This window comes from Daphnia pulex, chromosome 3, assembly GCF_021134715.1.
Source record: "Daphnia pulex isolate KAP4 chromosome 3, ASM2113471v1".
Classification (NCBI taxonomy): domain Eukaryota; kingdom Metazoa; phylum Arthropoda; class Branchiopoda; order Diplostraca; family Daphniidae; genus Daphnia; species Daphnia pulex.
The window spans coordinates 13,038,452-13,060,777 of NC_060019.1; the positions used below are offsets into that span (position 1 = coordinate 13,038,452).

At 42.6% G+C, this 22,326-nt stretch overlaps 2 protein-coding genes and 1 long non-coding RNA gene across 3 annotated transcripts; 1 reads left to right on the forward strand and 2 right to left on the reverse strand.

Moving 5' to 3' along the window:
• Positions 1-518: 518 nt before the first annotated feature.
• Positions 519-14,466, reverse strand: LOC124189948. The gene is made up of 3 exons (XR_006872727.1): positions 14,186-14,466; positions 13,579-13,734; positions 519-1,014 (listed from the first exon to the last, which is right to left on the reverse strand). It is a non-coding gene; the product is annotated as an uncharacterized LOC124189948 (long non-coding RNA).
• A 671-nt stretch (positions 14,467-15,137) lies between these two features.
• LOC124190135 (nuclear receptor subfamily 2 group E member 1-like) lies at positions 15,138-17,787 on the forward strand. Its single transcript, XM_046582696.1, has 6 exons — positions 15,138-15,389; positions 15,463-15,563; positions 15,686-15,821; positions 15,890-16,332; positions 16,763-17,219; positions 17,286-17,787. Exons 1-6 carry the CDS (start codon positions 15,323-15,325, stop codon positions 17,528-17,530), a joined length of 1,449 nt encoding a protein of 482 aa, XP_046438652.1. The 5' UTR covers positions 15,138-15,322; the 3' UTR covers positions 17,531-17,787.
• Positions 17,788-20,340: 2,553 nt separating this feature from the next.
• LOC124189668 lies at positions 20,341-22,312 on the reverse strand. Its single transcript, XM_046582088.1, has 5 exons — positions 22,177-22,312; positions 21,368-21,596; positions 21,054-21,300; positions 20,712-20,957; positions 20,341-20,646 (listed from the first exon to the last, which is right to left on the reverse strand). Exons 1-5 carry the CDS (start codon positions 22,253-22,255, stop codon positions 20,512-20,514), a joined length of 936 nt encoding a protein of 311 aa, XP_046438044.1. The 5' UTR covers positions 22,256-22,312; the 3' UTR covers positions 20,341-20,511.
• Between the last annotated feature and the right edge of the window lie 14 nt (positions 22,313-22,326).

Here is a 22,326-nt window from a genome sequence, read left to right on the forward strand (position 1 = left end):
CGTGAATGAAAAACTAGCGTGAAAGGTTATCGGGAACATTGACATCTAGACGTGTTTATTAGATGCGTGTTCTCTGTACCTGTTGACCTAAACTCTCGACCCAATAAATAATTGACGGAAAGGAATTCGAAGCATGAGAAACGGAGGCAAAAATCATTATCATTATTACACGACGACTGCTGGTTGCACATTTTTTCTTGTAATTAATGGCCTACATGCTTTGGTGGCCAACTAGTTCAAACCCCGTTTTTGGTCATTTACAATAAATTCACGTTGAAATTGTCTCACGAGTTATATCGGGCCAATGGTTAAAAGTAAACGTCTACATTTGTAAATACAGGAAGGTAGACCGTATTTCGAACGGTCATGCACGTATGGGTTCTATCCCTTTAAGACTCGATGCCTTTCTGACTGACTGAATATGTTCGACTATACCTATTATTATTATTATTCACTGCATAGCTAGAGTTTCCTTTCACCTTTACTCAGCCTTGAATATTATTTTAACATCGCATTCTTCGCCGCTTACGCAGTTGAATCCCATGGCTATTGCAAGACTTTAATAGGGCCACACATGTCCATGAATATTGTAGGAAATGAAACCCGTTCTGAATATCACTGGCGTGCGTACACAAAAATTGGCCGAATCAAATAATTACAGCAACAACTTACTTGTACGAGAGGGATCTCGTTAACTTGATGAGGCGCAAAGCCACGCGGTTGGGTTGAAGCACTTGGAGCGGCAGCCACTTTCCGGGCGACACCAAATGAAACGTGTGACGACCCCAGTGGCGTCTGCTCCTTCCTCGTTGAATGGCCATCTCACGGCCACATATGACAAATTCCATTAAATGTTATTCATTATATGTCATAATCTACGACTGTCGATTACCTTTTGCAACAATTGACGACTCGAATCAAGTGGTGAATCATTCCATGTCATTTGGGTGGACGTGTTGATTGGGCTGAACTGACGAGAAAATGACAAAGCCTCAGGTTCGTATAAGGTTGAGCCTGGAAAACAAAGTTGAATTATTCTAATGCCATGTGCAAAGATCAATAAAGGCCTAAACACAAATGGCAAGAGTCCATAGAATAAATTTAAAGAATTCCCGCTTAATCTTTCCGCGTTGATTAGACTCTATTTAAAAAAACAAACCCCTTCCCTTCTCAAGGAGAACGCAGTTCCCGGAGGGCCAACATTTTCATAATATTTCTGTTGAAATTTTAATCACAAATCTGTCTCATAAACTTCAGAAAAGAGTTTGAACATTACGACGGATATTTCTGGAAATGAATTGATGATACGGTGACGACAGATTTGGTTACAATGTGTTACATTTCTCTCCCGATTAAGGTGTGGATCATTTCAATCGAGTCACTGCATCCTATTCATTTGTACCGTTTTCACGGTTGAGAAATAAACGAAAACAAAAGAATAGCGCAGCTCAAAGGAAGAAGAAGTGATGGTTATTACGCCCGAATTCAGCGAGAGCTGCTGTGACAGCTCTATGTTGAGCAGCCTCGTCAGTTGTCTAGTTAACCGAAAGCGACGTGCTTGCTGCGCAACAAAACCGTGCGGTGGTTTTTGTTTGAATAGTTGTAGCCGTGGCGGTGTACAACAACTTGAAAGTTTGCCATCTGTTGGTTTGTTTGTACGCAATCCCTGAAAGGGAGGGCGCAGTCAGTCAGATGACGATTTCTTAAACCAAAAAGCAGAGCAACCCCGAGGCTTTCTCAGCTCAAAATCGAGTGAGAATAAATAATCTCTCATTTTCGATGGGAGCCTTGAATGTGCGTTCAACAAATTCTGGTCTCTGCTGCGCTATAAAGGTTAGCTGATGGCTCGAGTCTTCTCGTCTAATTGGAGTTTTGCATTGTCAAGTGTTGGTTAGGACGCCAATGGAAACTCGTTTCGCTTTTTCGATCTATGGGGCGCTTATTCAACTCCTCTCGTGTGATAAGTGTGCCTTTATTTAGCCAGTTCAATCCCAAATGGCAAAAAAAAAACAAAAAAAACTACTAGCTTATTATTCTGGTTCTACCACCCCCTTTTTAAGGATGAGAGCGTCGACTTGATAGATTTGTTAATTCTCGGAATCGAAATAATACGATTGATTCTGTGATGAAATTGATAACTATTTTGGGGCTGTTGGTTATTCTTTTTTTTTTTAAATTAAATTTTACCTTGAATAATGGCCAATTGGTGCCAAATTTAATGATAGATTCATTAATCAAAGGCAGTTTAATGACACTGAATAAAAATTTGCCACTTATTTGTTAGAATTACAAAAAAATCTTCAGCTTAGGCGCTAGATGGAAAATCAGCTAAAGGGCATTCATGATTCAGTTAATCATTCAGCTGCTGCCCTTGTAATTATCCAGTCAGATTTTACTTTTCCCAGAAAAAAGGAATATAAAAATTCGCCATTCTACCGTTACCTGCAAAGGTGCATGACCAAAAAACTGCAATTATAGAAAAAGTCAAAGTCGCGCACAGAAATTATTTGGAATATGTCAGTCGTGTCAGGAAATGCCAAACGCTGCTGTGCAGTGTATAGATATAGTTTTCCCCCTTTTATTATTATCAGCGCCACCATTTCATCGTTGTATTTCTGACGGGGCTTCTTATTATTATCGCTCGCATATGATTCTTATCGAGCTCGCGTTTCCATGGCAAAAGGCGAATGCGAATGCCCTTGGAATTCCCGATAAGGAATTCCCCTTTCCACCGAAACGAAAAATGAAAAACCTTTTGCCCAAGCGGGAGAATAAAAATAACCAAAAGAATGAACGAGGGCGAACAAACACAACAACAAAAATATCTAAGGGTATTTGATAAGAGAGAAAAAAAAAAGGGAAATTCCTTTTTTCTCACACAAATAAAATCTCTACTGATTTAATGATGTTTTATCGTCTACATTATAGCTCTAAGACTCCTATATGGAAAGTAAAAAGCCCGCATTGGTCATGTGATTTCCGCCACTCTCTTCAAATCGTTTGAAAGGACAACATCATCCAAAATGTCTATAACGCGTATACTACTACGGTAAGAGCTTCTATTTGGACTACATCAACTGTACACATCAGAGTGAACTCACTCTATATAGCTCGTATATAACTGCTACTAAGCCCACGTCCAAGGCATTTTTCTCATAGAGCCCCAACGAGTCTTTTAAACAGTTTTACATCCTGTGCGCTTCGCTATTTAGCCACTCGTTGAAAAGTTGGAATTTTTCTCTTTTTTTATTATTTTCAAGCTACGGTATAGAGACATCAACATGCAGCATCGTGGACTGTATAGACATTTCACGGGCATCGATTCCGAATGAATACCGCAACAAACCCCATGGCCGCCATCTATTGTGCCGGGTACCTATCCATTGTATCGGCACCGTATGGTGGGGGGCTTAAAAGTTCCAGCTCTTTTTCTTCTTCTTCTTCTGCTTTCGCCATCCATTCACCACCCTCCCCCCCTTGTGCCTCTTGTGTGTTGGGGCTATACAGTCGAAAATCACTGGCAAATTGGTCTTGGTGAGTTACTAAGTCGCTATGAGGTCCTTTTTCTCCCTCACCCTCTGGCCCGATGCTATTTACTATACGTTCGTATGTACCTTGTTGTAGGGAGATGCCGCATGCTTTACTAGTGATTATTATAGACAGACTGCTGCATGCGCTCGGTGAATGAATATAACCCAGTACGGTATCTGAGATCCGGCTAATAGACTGCCGCTACGACGACTCTATGCTGATGGGGCCTTTTTACATCATATCAAGCTGCTCGACGGCACCTTTTCAGCTCGAGCGTTCCAGCGTTGACGTCGGCATTCTCCCCAATGGAATGTGGCTCTTGTAGCATTCGGATCAAAGAGGCCCCTCTCCGTCGTGTAGAGCAGCCAAACATGATCAATTCTTTTCTATTATTACAATCGAGAGGGAGAGATCAAAATATATCTGCGATGCTATTTACGGATGGATTTAAAAAAAATTGAGAGAGACCGGACGGTCGTATCTGGAACATCAAACAAGCGGATTGTCATCTCACTATATAAAAGTCTAAGTCCATCCGGATGATGGCGACCCCCGTCATCTGATTTCGTTACGCAACGCAACACATATATAAGGAAAAGAAAAGTCTATAACATTACGGTGGGACATTACGGGCTGACAAAGTTTTTGGCTGCGAGGTGAAATTAAAAAAAAAAATGTCATTGGCGGTTTTTATTAGGGCAAACAGGAAACGTTGGATCAAGTTCAATTTCGCTCCGATCTGGTGCCCAATCTTATACTTTCCCTGATAACGGTAATTTTTTTTTAGATTTCAACATATTTCAAGGATGAATTCAAAATCAATAAAGCGTGTTATTTATTGATATTAACCGCCTCCCTTTTCTCCCAAATAATTGACAATGAGAATACGTTAGGTGCTATTTCAAGCGTGTTACGCGCGTGTGGTCTCTGCATAATAATTTCATTTTCAACTGTATAATGCCCAGTACAGCTACATTAACATACAGCATATTTTATTTTAAAAAAGGCTAAAGGGGAGAGAGAGAAGAATATAATCGTTGACAAGATAACTTTTTACTGCCGAAAGAGCATTTTTTGTTCTCTACTTTTCTTTTCTCTCCTGAATAATAAAATTCAAAAAAGACCCGGCTGTCGTCTAGGTACTCCTCCTCTATACCTTCTGGGTATTACAGAGTACATTAAACATAATAGAGTCGCCAATAGAGAGAAGATAGGGGGGTGATGCTTTTGTGTGGTGCACATCGATGATGACGGCAACAATCATCGGTTGTGCATTAAAAAGGGCACAGGAGAAAAAATGCTGAGGATCAGCCGAGAGGCAAGCGAAACGATCGCCTGTAAAAGGGGCCTGGGAAATAGTGGCTGCTGGCCCATGTTGCAGTCGAGAGAAAACTGACACCCACAGCACGGCAACTTTCGAGTGCGCATCGGCGCTGCTCCTGCCGGGTTGGCCTCCGCTCCACCAGTGCAAGTCTCCGCCTATATCGTCTGATTCTTATTATTTGTATTATTTGGCTGTGTGATCTTCCCCTCATCGATGTCGTCCCATCAGTGTTGTCAACAGAACGACGAAGGAGAGTCGGCGTCATTTCACCATTTGAAAAATGATTTGAATGGGGGAAAAATGACAAAAGAGCCGAGGTCCCTCTTCAAGCTCGGCCAAATCTATTCATCTCTCCTTTTTCTGTCTTCGTTCCATGTTGCTTTGGTGACCAGGTATTTAGTGAACTGACGCTCCTCCTCGATTCAAAAGACGCTCCCGTATAAAACAACAGCAGCACGGAAAACCCGCCTAGCTCTGTTGTATAGTCTCTTCATCAAACCATCGCTAAATGGCACACACATCGCCGGTTCTTCTCTTACAACACATTTTTTCTTTCACAACAGCATTGACTGAAGCTGCTGCTGCTGCTACTACAACTGTCTCTATAGTCACTCCCTCCCCAGATCGGGCTGATGTAAAAGATTTCCAGGGCACAATAGAAGGAGAGAGAGAAAAAAAGGACAGAGTTCATAACATTTCTGTTCAGCCAGACCGAAACCCGAGTAATCAGTTCTCCTCCGGCATTCCGTCGTCAACGCACCTCTTCTTCTTCATGGAACCGATTCAAAAAATAGGAGGGAGGTACATCCAAGAGGAGCCCCTCCACCAGCAGCTAAAAGCAGCGCCTTTTTGGCTTGGCGATACTACATACGCTCAGCCAAAAGGGAGAAATACAAATACAATATAAGGAATAAAAGGGAGAAAAAGCCTTTATGATGAAAAGAGTGTGTGTAGAGTTATGTAATGCCAGTCAAAGAAGAAGAAGAAGAAGATTTTTCAACTCCATTTTCGGAGCAGTTGTGTATAGAGTTCAACAATGAAAAAAGCCGATGTTGCATCTTTTTAAAGAGAAGAATGGCCCATCTGTGCGCCATATTTGGTTCATTATGTACACACGTGATTTGGCTATGAATTCCGTTAGACCAGAAATTTTCATCTGCCATAACGGAGAGAGAGAAAACTCGCTTGGCTTCTTTTCATCAAATTTCGAGAAAAATCTTCTCTTTTATTTCTTAAAAACATGTCTAGCAGATGAGCGTAGTACCTACAATATATCTGGAGCACCTCTAGAAAGGCCATCCAGCAGGAAGAGTCTTATGTCCATCAAGTGGTCAGCATAGCCAAAGAAATGTATATAAAAGAAACGAAGAAAAACCGGGAGCCCCCACCGTCTGCTGGGTGCTTCTTTATCTCTTCTTCAGATAGGATACTTTTTGGCGAAAATATCTTGGAAGGGAAAAAGCCATAACCCAATGGCCAGCCCGAATAGAGAGACACTCGGCACAGCACAAACATCCTCCGCGCGCCAGTCGCTAATCTGTCGACGGGTCGGCTGTGGCCCATCGAAATCACACACACAATGGGTGCCGTGAAATAGAAGGGAATATATATAAAAATATAATAACAGCATGTACTCTATACCTCGACAAGAAAATAAAGAAGAAGAAGAAGGGGCCGTGTATTTATAACACAATGAGCCCCTCCCCGAAAGATCTATTCTATTTCTCTCTTTTTTTCAAGTGTACAGCAGTGGGAGTGAATAAGAAGAAGAAGAAAAAAAAGCTTCTGTGTATGTGGAGGATTTCTCTTTTGTTGTGTTTCTTCGATGAGTTCTTCTTTCTTTTTCTTTTGATCAATGCGGACTCACCATCAGCAGTTGACAGATAACTTGGTCGATAGACGACACTTGGCGGCTGTCTGTCAAATAGTTTAAGGTCGCCGTTCAAAAAATAAATACAGAAGGCCATGTACGTGCATGTGTGGACAGAGACTCTGGAGACTTGTTGGCTATCTCCGCTAACCATCCTCAGTTTAAACTACATGTAAGGAGCTCAAAAGTAATACAACAACTACTACCGTGTGTGCCAATGAAAATCGATGGCCAGTTGATAATCATTTCAAGGATAACAATAACCTGGCGCTCTTATCGACCTAAACATATTCGCATCGACGACTGCCCAGCGATGGGTAATTGCGATAACGATTTGTCATTCCGACTGCTGGCTGTATTTTTCTAATCGCTTCGACAATCGGCGATCAGTGTCGGGATTGGGAGCTTCGGGGTTTTAGCACGAACAGGTAACAACTTTTCCTTGTTTTGAAATCGACAGAAGGAAATGGTCGAGCATCGTTACGCCTGTCTTATATGGACATTGATGCAAAGGGGCGATTGATTCCCACCTCCGAATTGAGATTGGCCAAGGTCTACAGGATACTAACAAGAAGAAGACAATAATTAAAGGGCACCCCAGCAGCTCTGGTCGTCTGCGGCGTGGCCAATGCGATAGTGCGCTAGAAAAAACGGCAGATACAAGTACTGTATGTGGGAAGCATATTGGTCATCAGGATTAGGAGGGATTGGAGATGATTAAAAACAAAAGAAGAGGCCCAAGATGGCTGATATCAACCTATGGGAGAGAGGAGCGATAAGGGCCAAAGTGTCGGTCATTTTCCGCTCGTCATGAAAATCCGGTTCACCTCTACAGGATAAACGTGTACACACAAATTCTCTTCTATAAACCAGTAGCAGCAGTAGTAGCGCTGGTCGTTATTATCATCATCATATTCCTATACACACGTAGTGTAGACAGCGTATAGTATATCCGCATAGAGAGAGAGAAAGAGATGAGGATTTCCGATGGATGGCAAAGAAGGAAATGAAAGAGACATTCTCCGCCTCTATTCAATTGTACATTTCTACAAATGCCCTCAAAGGCTAGCGCCCAATCATCTCTCTCTCTCTATGAGAGAAGCTGTGTGTGTGTAGTGATGAACTCGTTTTTCCCATTCTCCCAGTTGAGCAGCATCTCTACTTGACAGTTTGTTTGAAGAGGATCTGCTCTCGGTAGAAAAAGGTACGGGCCCACGGCAGGGAACCGCGGACTCGTCTCTTTCTCATCGATTCTATTTAGACACACTGAGAGAGACGATGCCTAGTATTCTGCTTTGACCGGTATTTATAGTACACGTTTGAAAAAAAAGAAAAGAAAAAAGAAAAAAAGTAGTTCCGCTCAAATCTTCTTTGCTCCAACACAATAGGATGTATACCGTCATCATCATATCAGCGCCGGTAGATGAACAGAAACTTTGATGAACCCTCGTATCGACTGATTCGACTCTCCTCCTAGTCCTACCGGTTTCTATCACTATTATAATTTAACCAACATTTCGAAAATTATGAATAGAATAAATCAAAATTCATATAATTCGTCGGGCCTATCAAAATTTGAATTTCCGAGCACATGCAAAATAGGCCTAAATGTTTATACCGACTTGTTTGCCATCAGACGAGTTATTTCCCATCGAATAACCAGAAGGTATGCACCTACACGTGATAAAGGCTGTCGATGTTGATATCGCCAGCGATAATCAGAAAGGTGTATTTACCGTTCGTCTTATAATAATAAAATCCGGCCAGCCATCAGAGTCCCGGGCATCCCAATCCTCCCTCCTTTTTTCTTTTTCTATTTTTTCGTCAATCTAATTCCTTTGGATTTCTTCTCGCACTATGTGTGTGTGTGTGTGTGTGAACGGGTTAATCCAAGCGGCATGTCTCACACACGGGGAACAAACCCAACAAGGCGGCAAATTATAGACCCAAAACCCCTTTTCTCTTCTTCTTCTTCGTCCAATTCTTTTCTTCAATGCACACAGAAAAGAGATGGAATAAAAAAAAGAGCTCTCCTTCTTCTTTCTTTTTTAACGGGGGGCTCCCCTTTAAAAAAGATGCACAATAGTGAGGCGACCAGTATGTTTAAACTGTTCATGTTTTGCAGGGAAGCACCAAAGAAGAAGAAGACGATGATGATGGCCTCTATACAAAAAGATACAAATCCTTCATAGACGGCCCTCGTCTCTTATTTTCTCTTCCAACAAAACAAAGCCAAAGAGAGAAAAAAAAAAGAAAATACGAGTTCGCCCAGCATGGGTCGGGAGAAAAAAGAAGGAAAATAAATAATGATAAGAGCAGAGAATACAAAAAAAATATCTCTCTCACGGGCCTGACAAATTCTCTTGTCCTTCCGTTTTTTTTTCTTTTATTTTCCCCTTTTTTTCTCTCTCCCACTCACTTCTCCAATGACAAATAAATATCCGTGTGTTTCTTATCGCCGAATTGAGAGATTCAATATAGCGATGCGTGTTAGTTTGCGGTGCCCAGCCGACGGCTCGCCATTGGTCCACTCATTTCAATTCTAATCCGTCCAAGAATGCCCTTTTTTTCTTTACAGGATTTCCTTTTCTTCCAACCCGTAAAAAAAAGATGGCAAACGTTTTATCACGCGTGAAACAAGCCTTTCTCTCTGTACTATTGTGAAGAGCCCAGAGAAAAAAATGGGCCCGATTCTATTCAATGAATTTGTTCTCGTTTTGCTCATTCACGTGACGACGAATGATTGACATGTCATCTCTCCATTTTTTGGGGTGATCTAGGGCACTCGATAATTTTACCCATTTCTGAATGTGTACATACCACTCGATTTAGCCCAGAATGTCGTACGCCGTAACCCTTAAACTTATTCACCAAAAAAAAAGGGGAATAATAATAAGATCCTCTTATGGACCGGGTCATCCACTTTGGAATTTTTTCGGGGTGAGATTCATGTGTTGTATACCTTTTTTTTTCTTTCGATTTCATTATTATTATTGGGCCTAGAGAGTTATAGAAAAGATTGTGGAAAAAAACACGGAAGGCAGCTGCTGCTCTTCATATTCTATTCCGCTTTTTTTGTTGACGTGCTGCTGTTGCTGCTGCGGGGGGTGGTGTCTCATCACCGTGATTGAGGTAACGACCTATACACTGATGGCCAGCCGCTGTGACACTGTACACAATATGTAGACTACTTTTTTTCTTTTTTTACGCCCCCGTAATCACCCAGCTGCCGCTGCTGTTGTACCTCTCCGGTTATGACGTAGACACGCGCCACATTTGATTCATAACAGCCGTGCCATCATCCGTTCTCCCTCTCTCCCCGAAAATAAAAAAGAGAAGATCCTCTTCAACCAACCAGAGCGCTGCATAATTATGCAACCAGCGGCATTATTATGATAGCAGTCTGTATTTGATGCAATTACTATCGAATAAAATGAAGAGATTTTTTTAATAAAACGACCATCAAAAATTAAAGTTTCCCATGCAGAGACACATCCGGTTTGTGATCTCTGTGTGAGTGGTGGTCGAGTGTTTAATTAGCGACACACCAGAAAGAGATGCCGCTTTGTGTACACATACTTAAGAGAAATAACGATGTGTCGACCCGATTTGTTCTTCTTTTCTCTACTTAAGAAAAAAAGATAAACTGAAAATTTGTTGATCTTTTTTTCTTTTTCGTTTTTCTTTACTCACCGAAAAATTTGGAGAGAGAAAGGAAAGAAAAAGCAAAATCCGTTTTTCTTTTGTTTTCGACTTCTCATTACTTTACGAGACAAAAAAGTAGAAAATTGGAAATTCTTTTTTTTTCTTTTTTGGTTCTTTAAGGGATACGAAAAATTGGGTAGGGCGAGGGGTGTATAGTCTACCCTAATGGCCGCGCTTGAGTGAACAGGTACACATCAGTAGCTCACATACAACAACAGATTGGCAATAGAATTTAAAAAAAGAAGCCTTTAAAGACAAGAAAGAAAAAATTGAAATTAAGAGTCGAGTTATAGAGAGCCGCCGGTAGTTGTCGTCTAAGAAACCATTTGATCCCGGGGGTTATAGGCGACGACTGTATAGATAAAATTACCGGATACAGTCAATGTAGTACATACAAGTGTTGAATATGATGAACCAGACGGGTCCGGTGATCCCCCCTTTTCCTTCTACTTTTTTTTTTCGATTTATGAAACTCGAAAAAAATCTAAAAATGAATCACCACACGCGCGTCTACGGGTCAATCTGCTCTTTTTTTCGTGTGTGTGTTTGTCTGTATTGTCTTTCGGTCAAGAACAGGTGCGCTATCGCTCCGACTACTTCCGGCAAAAGTCTCTGGCTGACATCCTCAAAAGAGGAAGAAGAAAAAACAAACAAAATCCAGCAGGAAAAACCAAATCGGAAGGAAGGAAGGAAAGGAAGTGCTTGACTGTGAAATTGGCACGAGCGAACCCAGCGACGGCTGTGATGCCCGGAACCCCTGTGGAGTTGCTCCACACGCAGGTCACACGTAACGAACCAGTCGCCAGCACTTAACCCATCGGTTACACTAGGTGAAATCATCAAATGTATACAAGTAAAGACTGAATGAATGAATGGGGGTCACCTGTGCTATAAAGAAAAAAGAACTGCGTCAGATTCTAAATAAAAGGCTTTGATATTTCCGTTAAGGTGAAACGACACGAGAGAGGGGAGAGAGTTGAAAAGTTGTCTCTCTCTGCTTGTTCCGTATTGTTTTGTTTTTGGGACAAACATTTTGAGGTAGGGATAGGTAGTATAGCTACAGTCAGCGTTTTGTTGTAACCGTGTCCGTGTGCCACGCGCCCGGCCGCGGTTGCCAACTGGCGCGCTACCGGAAATCAAAAGGTCAACTTCCGGGCAGAGGGCGAGACCATCAGGCCAAACGGGAGACGAAATAAAGAGAGAAAGAAGGGGGGGGGGGATACCGAATAGAATGAAAATAAGGGACGAAAAACTTGAGAGTATTTTATACTTGTATATACGGCGTGTTTTGTTCCTCCCCCTCTTTTTCCTTCCTTCCTTCCTTCCGTATCATCACGACGATGAACTAAACAAAAACGTAACCTACCATTTATTTGGCACCGGTCAGTCATCATCATAGTTCACCCTCCACCTACTACCAGGTTATTTTATTTTTTCCAAAAAACTTGTAAGGGTCCCCCCCTTTAGTTGTGTCCATCATTTTTCTCCCCCCCCCTGTCCCCAAACAACTTGGCCCGGTATAATTTCTAATGTCCATATAGTAGAGTCTACGATTTCACATTATCACCGGTGTGGGGGCATGACCAACCCCCCTTCCATAAACAACGCCACCTGATTCAAATCTGTGAATAACGGTCAGATTTGAAGTTTTGATTTACCGAAATCAGATCGAGAAATCAAAATTTTTGTTTTTCATCATCCCATGCAGTCAATTTGTGCGCGCATTCAAATTCTCACAGTTTCATTTCCCTCGAGAGTGTCGATAAGCCATTATGCACTGAAATAATCCGCGTTTTATAAGAAGATTAGCTCCTTAATAACAACAGACGGCGGGTATATAGTGCCTTATCGACCTGGGTCCTCTCTTGGAAACAAACAATTTCACACGCGTCCGTCACATAGGCCAAAGATAATAATGAAACAAAAATCTGGATGACATCATTTCGAAAAGCTCCCCCAAGGGTCTTGTGTGATCACGGCCAATGCGATAATGAGGGATGGAGAAAAAAAAAATCAAATTTCAACGGCGCCAAATGATTGCGCATCTATTGGGAGCGCTGACATTTGATGGCCCGTCTGGGTAAAGTATAGGAGTAAGCACTAGCGCGCTAAGTCCCTATCCGAGCCAGTGATGAATAAAAGGGACCATGTGTGTTGCAGGAAATTGGATCCGCCAGTTATTTGTTCAGCGCATAAAGAAGGAAAAGAATCAAAAGACACAGCCAAAAAGCGCAGAGAGTTCATAAGAGAGCATTCCCCACCCCTCCTTGTGCAATGTACGAGTTTCATATCGATGCCCTGCTTCATCTACACACACGGTACGGGTTATCATGGGGTAAATACAATCACGGGTTCCAGCATGTGTATATCACTGTATGTATATAGTTACTAAATATGGGGTGGGGGGGGGATAGAGAACGCACTATAGGGGGCTCCGAGAGAAGGAGAGGGTGAAAAGGGGGAGGAGCTGGCCTATAACTTTTTGGCCGGCAAAGCTACTTACATTCGCGTCTATAGAAACGGCGGGCAATCCGAGAAGAAGAAGAAGAAGAAGAAAAGGGAGAAATCAGGAACGGAATAGAAAGGAGAGATCGGTCCAGCCTGGATAGAGAGCAACCAATGGGAGAGTCAGCTGCCTGTCGTCTGATGGCCAAATCGTTGCTCTAAATCTCTTCTGTATATTTGTATTGTCATTATTCTCATGCGCGGAAAAAAAAGGAAAAAGTTCACCCCATTCCCTGCAGCAGGAGGCGACATACGTGTGTGCCTTTTGTTGGATATGCGAGCAACAAGTCGGTTACAAAGCTGCCCGGCTCAAATGGGCAGCATTGGGGAGCGCTTATACAGACATCAAATGTCTTTGGCGAATCAAATCTTTCTTCTCTCTAGATCCAACTATCGAGTCATTTATCACAATAAACAAGGAGGTAGTCCCTCTTTGCTTCAACTGTTTACAAAAACAAGCCTGATAGTCTGCAGTCGTTGTACAAATGAGCTAATGATCCCTGATTGAGAAAAACATAAACGACAAGAGAAAAACAGTCCCAGTCTACGACATAGCTCTGGAATAATCGTACTCCGTAATAATGAGTTATAACAAAAGCCAACAAATAGACAAAAAAGAAGAATAGAAATGAAGTTGGCCTACCTTTAAGCCTGGGAAATACAGCCAGGCTTATCACAGCAGTTGCTCCGTCCTCTGGAGAGTTAAATGACGGGAAAAGGTCGTCCTCGTGAATACACCCACATTCACATGGGCATACACGAGATCAGAGTTTTCCCAATGAAACTGGATGATGTTCATCTAAGCGAAAAAGAAAAAATCAGTTATGAGAAAGTATTGACAGATACAACTAAGGAAAAGGTGAAATGAGACATTGGATAAATTGTAATTGAACAAGAGAATTGAAGATTTCCACGTATGACTGCATTTATGCAAGCCATGCATCATTGAAATATCTAGCAGGTCGGAGGTATAAAAGAAACACAAATCATTATCCTAGCAGTGGTAGTAACATTACTGCTGATGCCAGGTTAATACCAACACAAACTTGAACATCTTGTTGGTTAACGATGTCTGGCAAATCTGCACAAAGGAAAAGGTTATGTAACAGCAAACAAACAACCATGGATCGACAGGGGGCTTACATGATGGAATTTAAGTTAGGAACTCACATTTCACAAAATTTGAACCGGTCTAACTATTCTATTTAAGTTTACATTATCATACTATTTGCAATTTTAATTTGATTCACCTGCTAAACAGCATAGACCGCATCGACGATGTAACAAGCGATTCTATTGAGACGCGACCAGAATTGAAACGACCAGACGCGACCACCACATTAATTGTAATTTCATTTGCCTTGCTATTTTTGGTGCAGCCACGTTTCCAAAAAAGTTACTGTTCCATTTCCTTTGTTGAAACCATCGAAACTGCCTGATTTCGAAACGTGTTGACGAATGCAGACGCGCCAATATTCTAATTAGCCATTGTCTAAGATATCGATAGTTAAAAATGATTGAAAGAGTTAACCGAGTAACTTGAACGAACTACATAAATTATTGTATTATTGTTGACCGAAATCCCCACAATAAGACCCTAGATAGACTTAAAAATAATGAAACGGAAATTCGTAAATATAAATAAACCATATGAAGGATCATTCCCCTCTCGACTATTTGGATGATTAACGATATGATTGCAACAAGTTATCGATCAATGAAATGTCATTATTTGATTTCGTCTGCAATCAAATAGGCGGTCCCAAGTCGTTTTGCCATTTTTCTTGGAAGGAGGCGACTTCTTTTGCTTCTGCTGTTGATTTCCAGTGAAGAAAAGAAATGGCAAAGAGGCAAAAATGTGTGTCAATGGCAACGACTGCTGTGGATGGTCAAAAAAGTAAAGGAAAGCCATGACTTGCTGGTGGCAAAGAAGAAGAGCCATGGGATTTGATTTGTCCTCCTGGCTGCCAAAGGATGGGCGAGAGGGCGGGCAAAGAGTAAGGCCTGACGGCCAAATGGAAGAAGCCCTTTTGGGTTGACTGGGCGGATCAAAGGTCACCCCCTCCAAACCCCCCCTACCCACTCCCTTTCCATCTCCTTTGTAACCCCCCCTCTCACCCTATAGCACACCCATTGCCTATGTACGTATTTTTCTACCCCCACCCTGGGCTGTGACTTGACGGGACTCGCCCGACGTCAAAAGGCCCAAATCTCGGTCCACTTTTCAACAGTTGCCAACCATCTGCCCAGCGAGTCAGGTCGTCTCTCGTGTTTCCTCTCAACGACCTCATCTCTTCCGGACTTTTGTGTGTTTTCTCTTCTCTCACAACCAAGAAAAGATTTTTGCGGATTTTTCCGGTTTTTACATTTCGTGAAAGTTTCGACCAATGAAGTCCTCACCAGTCGACATGGATCTCCGTCTCAGCCAAAAGAGCTCCAACTCAACTCCGTCCAGTAAGTTCACAACATTTCTTGCCAATCCGCCAGAAATTGAGGAAATTTAAAAATTTTGGTTTTTCTCCTTCAGGCCGGATCCTGTACGATATTCCGTGCAGAGTGTGCCAGGATCATTCCTCTGGCAAACATTACGGCATCTTTGCTTGCGATGGATGCGCCGGATTCTTCAAGGTACGTTGATGGACACAACATCATTTTTCCGCAAAAGTTTCTTGTTTTTGACATTGTTGCCAGTGCGTTGTGGGACCAGATTGTTGACTTGTTTTCTCTTCTTCTTCTATTCCATCATATAGCGTTCCATTCGCCGGAATCGCCAGTACGTTTGCAAGGCCAAGAGTGAGGGGGCCTGTTTGGTTGATAAGACCCACCGCAACCAATGCCGGGCCTGCCGACTCCGCAAATGCGTTGAAGTTGGAATGAACAAAGATGGTAAGTGAATTACACATCATCAGCCAATCAACTGGAATGTTAATTAATTAATTTCTCTTCATATTTAGCCGTTCAACACGAACGCGGACCAAGGAACTCGACTCTGCGCCGCCAAATGTCCATGTTCTACTCGATGAAAGGATCGACTTCGTCGTCGCCGGAAAACAACAACGGATCGGCCGACGCCGACAGTCCGCCACCGTCGACCGGTCGGGCTAGCCCGTTGATGCCGTCGGGAATGACTACGCCCCCGTCGTCGTCCACTTCGATCCCCATGTTCCGTCCGCAGCAAATGGGCGCCTTTTCGCCACCGGCCACTTCGACGCCGACCAGCAACACGGTCCTCAGCGTCTCATCTTCACCTCCGTCCAGTTTGCTCAACTGCCCAACGGCCGACCACCACCACCACCACCTGTCCCATCACTTGACCCTGGCCGAAAGGATGTCCATGTCCCTGTTGTCTCATCACGCAGCCCGGCCCATGAACCTCTTGTGCGCTCCTCAGCCCAAGGTACATCATCATCTCTTTATTTCACCACACAATTCTGGGAATAGTCGCAATTAACTGTGGGATTGGATTAGCCAAACAAAAGTAGAGAAGAGATCAACAAATTTGCAATGGACAGGGTTAAAGAAACAACAAAGAACTTTTTCTTTTGGAATTTTCTCAAACTAAAATGGGCCACTGACTTTTTCACATACCTGACGCAAGGTCGATTGGGAATTTGACCTCACCTGAGATTACCAAAAAGTCACACAGTTGTTTCTATTTCCATTCTACTTTTGGTCATTGTTTTTTTACTTTTCCAGCTTTTAATCCGATAGGCTTATCTAATTGAAGTCGTTTTCTGATTATTATTATTCTCGGCTAATGAGCATTTCTTGGGGGAATCTTCTTTTATTCGATTGGATAGTTGAATTAACCATTTCTATTTTTGCAGTATCCACATGAAATGTTCAACGCCGTTCCGGCCGCTGCCGCCGCCGCCATGATGCCGTGGAACTTTAGTCCCGAAACCATTTGCGAATCAGCTGCCCGTTTGCTTTTCATGAACGTGCGATGGGCCAAGAGCGTGCCAGCTTTCACGACCCTGCCATCCCGCGACCAAATCATCTTGTTGGAGGAGAGCTGGAGGGAACTGTTTGTCCTGGGCGCCGCTCAATTCACGCTGCCCATCGAAGCTGGCACGTTGATGACGGCGCTAGGCCTCAGCAGCTCACCTTTCGGTCTGAGTGGCATGCCCTGCCCGCCCACAATGCCGGCCGTCAGCACCGAGCGCCAGTTAGGCCTCCTCAGCGAAATCAAGGCCTTCCAGGAAACGGTGGCCAAGTTCAAACAAATGAACGTCGACGCCACCGAATACGCTTGTCTCCGCGCCGTCATTCTCTTCAAAACCTGTAAGTTCATTTTTTTTTATTTCATTAGAATTCTCGAAACTCATTTTTTCTTTTTAATTCTAATAGCTGCTGGATTACGAGATATTCCATCCGCCGTCAATTTGCAAGACCAGGCCCAGTTGACGCTGAGCCGTTACGTTTCGACGGCCTACCCGAACCAGCCGCTCCGCTTCGGCCGTCTTTTGCTCCTCCTGCCCGCTCTGCGCACCATCGCTCCTTCGACGATCGAAGAATTGTTTTTCCGCAAGACGATCGGCAACATCCCCATCGAGCGCATCATCAGCGACATGTACAAGTCTGGTGATTTGTAAAACAGAAAAATGCCTTTAAAAACATTGTGTTTCACCTAATAATTAACCGTTTATGTAATTTACCCTGCCATGTTGTACAAACTTGTACAAAGAAATTTAAATTTAAAAAAATCAGGAAATCAGAGAAAACCGTTTTTGATATTTTTGTCATTTGCTCAGAAATAGCGTCCAGCATTTTTTTTTGGGGTCCCATTTGCCAGTTGTGTGTATTTGATTGTTTCATTTCAAACTCTCTTCAATACAAGTTATTCCCATTTAAAGCCTCCACGTCATGTTTGCCGAGAAGAAACGCCGCCATATGTCCATTGACTCACCGCAAATGGCCGACAACTTTTTTTTCCCAAAAGAAAAAAGTTTGAATTGAATTGAATCACTCCCCCCTTCCGTGAATGATGTGGTGGTTGATGATCATCGAACTGTCTATCAAACAATCCTCTTGTTACACACACACAAAAAGTTGTGTAGGGTCAGCCGGCGATAGTGGAGGATATAACCCTCGAAGCAAATCGACAACCGCCATTGGTTTGTGTAGAGTTTAGTCGTTATATATTATAGTAGCAGTTGATCAATAATGAGGGGGGGCGATAGAGATGAGGAGAGAAAGAGGAGGAGTTGCAATCTATACAAAAGGGAAGGGGTTTGACAGCCATCAAACAAGGCTTAAATAGAATGCTGTACTCTCTATATATCTAAAGTTTGCTGGGAACACAAATATACAACATGGAAGCCTACAGCTTCTTTATTTTCCCCTTTTTATGAAACAAGGTGTTGAGCTGCTTCCTAAATACTTTTTTCCTCTTCTTCTCCCAGCCCTCTTCCACCCTCCCATTTCTGGCTGAAGAAGAAGCTTTTGAGCCTATATGGTATAAATTTAGAAAATGAAAAGATACTAGTAGCTTTGACAAATTTCTCTCTTTTCAATGTGCCGCTTCTCTCTGTTCATTTTCATCAGCTTCTTCTCTCTTTGCTCAACAGTCGGCAAATGGATGCGGACCAATTTGCTCCGTCAATCATTCAGGCTCAGCTTCAGTCCAGTCCAGCACTCTGTTCTCTTCTCCTTAGACCCGTTGCTATATCTGGAAATCTCTGGGGTCAATTATACGCTACCACTACTCTACTCTATACTAGGTACTACTAAACTGTGTAGAGACCGATTTGTCAATGATGAAAATGAACCCTTGTTTGAGCGGATTAGAGCGACCATGCAAATCTACTCGATCGATATGCAGCAGTATACATCGACACAGAGAGCCAATGTAACCGTTGCTTGATGTGATTAAAAATATCTCGGGTCGTTTCATTCATTCTCATTTCAAACGGTTCAATTCACGTCGACGAGCGCAGACAAAAAAAGATTTTTGGCAAATCTAATCAAATCGATTATTCCCCTCGCTGATTTATTTGCAGCTATTACCAACAACTGTTTATACCCTGGTCGTCATAAAAGCCAATATGTTTATAGTCCATGTTATAATTATTATAGAGGATTCATTTCAAATATAGTACTATATTCAAACCGTTTCTTTTATAAATAAACTTTTTTTTAAAAGTTGAGTCAGGGGTTGTCCACTTCCGGAGATTGGAACACGCCAAGGAGGAGCAACTTCCGTGCAAATTCATCACCAGAACACAAGCGTATCGAATCGGTCAAATTGGGAAGGAGGAGCAACTCGATTATCCGTTTCTCCACCCTCACCACCTCGGTGCTAGACTACTCCTCCTCCGGAATAGTTTTCTTCAAAAGAATCCATCAGCATCCACATAAACTCCAGCCGAGAGAGAGAGAGAGAAAAGGGCCTAAACGAATGTGAACAAATGAACAATAAACTTAAACCCCGTTTCACTCTTTTCATCAGAAAAGATGGGCGGCGTGCTCACCTTTGACAAGTGGAAAATCTTTTTCTCTAATACTGTTTCTCAGTGTCCCCTACATACATGTACATACTGCTGGACTATTAATATCCGCGCGCTGGATTAGCAACAAAACAGACTGGGGCAAATCAGACCCCTCAATCGTGAGAACCATATCATTAATTGGTCTCTCTTCTCTTTTTTTCCCCATTTCGTACACGTCTAATTCAAACACACACACAAAAAAGTGTGCTTTGTTTTATTTCATTTCAAGATGATCATCAACTCTTCTCCTCCGGTGTAGATTCTCCTTTTTCCCTGTGTGTCCAGCTACCGACAACAAGGTATAGATTTTTAAGAAAAGGTTTTCACAAGTCTTTCCACTCTTAGTTAGAAGGGATCGGTGTGAAACAAGAGAACTGAAACTATACATATATCTACTGCGTGGATATCGGACGCTGGGCATCTCTGTATGCTGGACAGGGTCGTCTTATTTTCCCACAATTTTCTTCGGTCCGAAAGTCCGATGGAATCCATTCAGCAACCGGCGATGGGTCGCTCTTTTATGTTTAGTTTCTCTTTTAGCCTGAAATCAAAAGAGGAAGAGACCGCACTACTCTCGGATCAACGGCTATTCGTTTCCGTTTCACTGGGACCCGTTTCTCTGCTGAGACGCACAGAAGGAAACGGAGGATTTGTTCCTTATTCTCAAGATCGGCTATGATGACCTCCTGATCGTCATCTTCCCAGGGCAGTAATTATTGGATTGCTATTCATCCCAGGCTTCGTAGGGCAGCAGCACCCACCATGTATCATCTTACACGTAAGCCACTCGCGACGGTTTGCATTCAAAAACTGAAAATGAGTTTGAAAAAAAAAAGAAAAAACCTTTTAACGTCGTCGTGGCCGCACAACAACAACAACAACAATCAGCGCTTTTCTTGAGAACATGGACCCAATTTTCCACATATCAAATTCAACTTGTATTGTGTATGTCTGTGCAAGACATGTTTGAAGTTCTTTCATGACTATATGTGAAACCTATTGTGCACCGGGGGGGATTAATGCAAGGAGGGAGAGTCTTCAGCGTATGACAGAAGGTTGGCCAAAGGAGAAAATTCAGTGGGGATCTACTCGGGTTTGAACCTGATCATACGCAACGCTGACGTGTGAATGTATTCCATCACTTCGACGGGGATGTAAGGCATTTTCTCTTGGAGATCGGCCACCAATTTGTCGAGTTTCTTCACTTGCTGGTCGACAATCTGCGGAGAAATAAATTCCAGTTAAACTTTCCCTATTTTAATAATTTCATTTGCGTCATAATTACCAGACGATAAGTTTTGGCAACCAGTTGCAAAACGGATTGAGCTTCTTTCAAGCCTGCCCCAACCAGTCCCATGACGGATTGGGATCCGGTATGTTTGCCGGCGGATTTGAACCCTGTGACGGGGTCGACAGCCGGAACATCCTGAACAACCAATCCCTGCACCAACATTCCTTGAACTTCGGAACGAGCTCCCAGCATTTGGAAAATTTCCGAGAAAGTTTTGTTGGCCAAAAATTCATCGGCAATCTAATCGGAAGTGGCAGAAAGCGTCAAACAATTGATTATCTAATTCCTTCCTGGATAAAACGGAAATTCCAGGAATTGTCAAAATTATATATATACCCCGTGGATGACGCCGGGGAGAGTGCCCAGCCACTCGACGATGTGCTGGAAGGCCTCATCTTTCATCAATTCGCTAACGACATCGGCAATGATCTGCTCAAGGTTTAAACTCGACATTTTCGCGTTGTTGGAATCCAGCGAAATCATCAGTCCGGCAAAGGATGGACGTAATCCTGCAATCTTTTGATCCGCTTCGGCCACTTCTTTTTCCAAGTAGTGGATCGTTTGCTCATTGGGCCAGCGTGTCCTTTCGTATATAGCCAAGGTTAGCAATTCCAATTAAAAAAGAGTCAAATTATGAATTCTAATAATACCTCCTGGAAGATGATTGGACAGCAGAGTTGACAAATTCTTCGGCGATGGCAAACGATCCCTGAACGAATCCATCGATTTGAGCTATCTCTTGAAACAAATGATCCTTTAATCGGTTGACGATGATGTCTTCAATTTCTGAACGAATCGCTGCGGGCAGATGAATCTGTTCTTCAAGCGCACGGTGAATGCCACCTTGAATGGCCGTTCGTAGACTTCGTTCGGACCAATCTGTTGGGAATAAAATGATTGGTGGGTTATTATTTGACACTTGAGTTACACACCGATTCATTTCGCTACAACAGCTACCTGCCCACTTGAACCAAACCCCGCCTTATTTTGACACATTTAATCTCAAATTTTGAATTTTTCTAGCGTTTAGTGCACCGAGTTCCAGTTTTGGCAGGTAGGTGGCTCGGTAGCTTCGCTAGCTGCCGAAAATTGGAAAAATGGAAAGATACGTTATCGCCATTGAACATCGCAGAAGTGCGTTCTCGATCCCCTTTTTACTTTTGGTCCGTCTGAAAAACACTGTCTGAAACATCTAAAACAAGTTTTCGTAAATAAATCAAAAGAATTAACATATCAAACGCAAAACCGAAAATATCCACTTTGATCTGGTTAGAACTGCAACACCACTGTGAGTGAAGTCGACTCTTTACCAGGAACACGCGGAAAAAATAGAATACATTCGAGAAATTCAATTGACCCCAGATACCAGTTATGGTGAAAAAAGCCTATGGCTTGAATATTTTACGATTCCAAAAATCACGCTCAAGGGGGTTTCATCCACGAGGAGAGTTTCACTTACGTTGATTGACCACTCCGGCACCACTGCAGAACGCAACAGCGAGCAACAACGTCGTGGCGAAAATGAAGTCCGACCTCATGACGATGAAAAATAACTTTTTCAGCAAGTAAAAACTAAAAAAAAACAACTTCAAGTGTGAACGACTGAAAC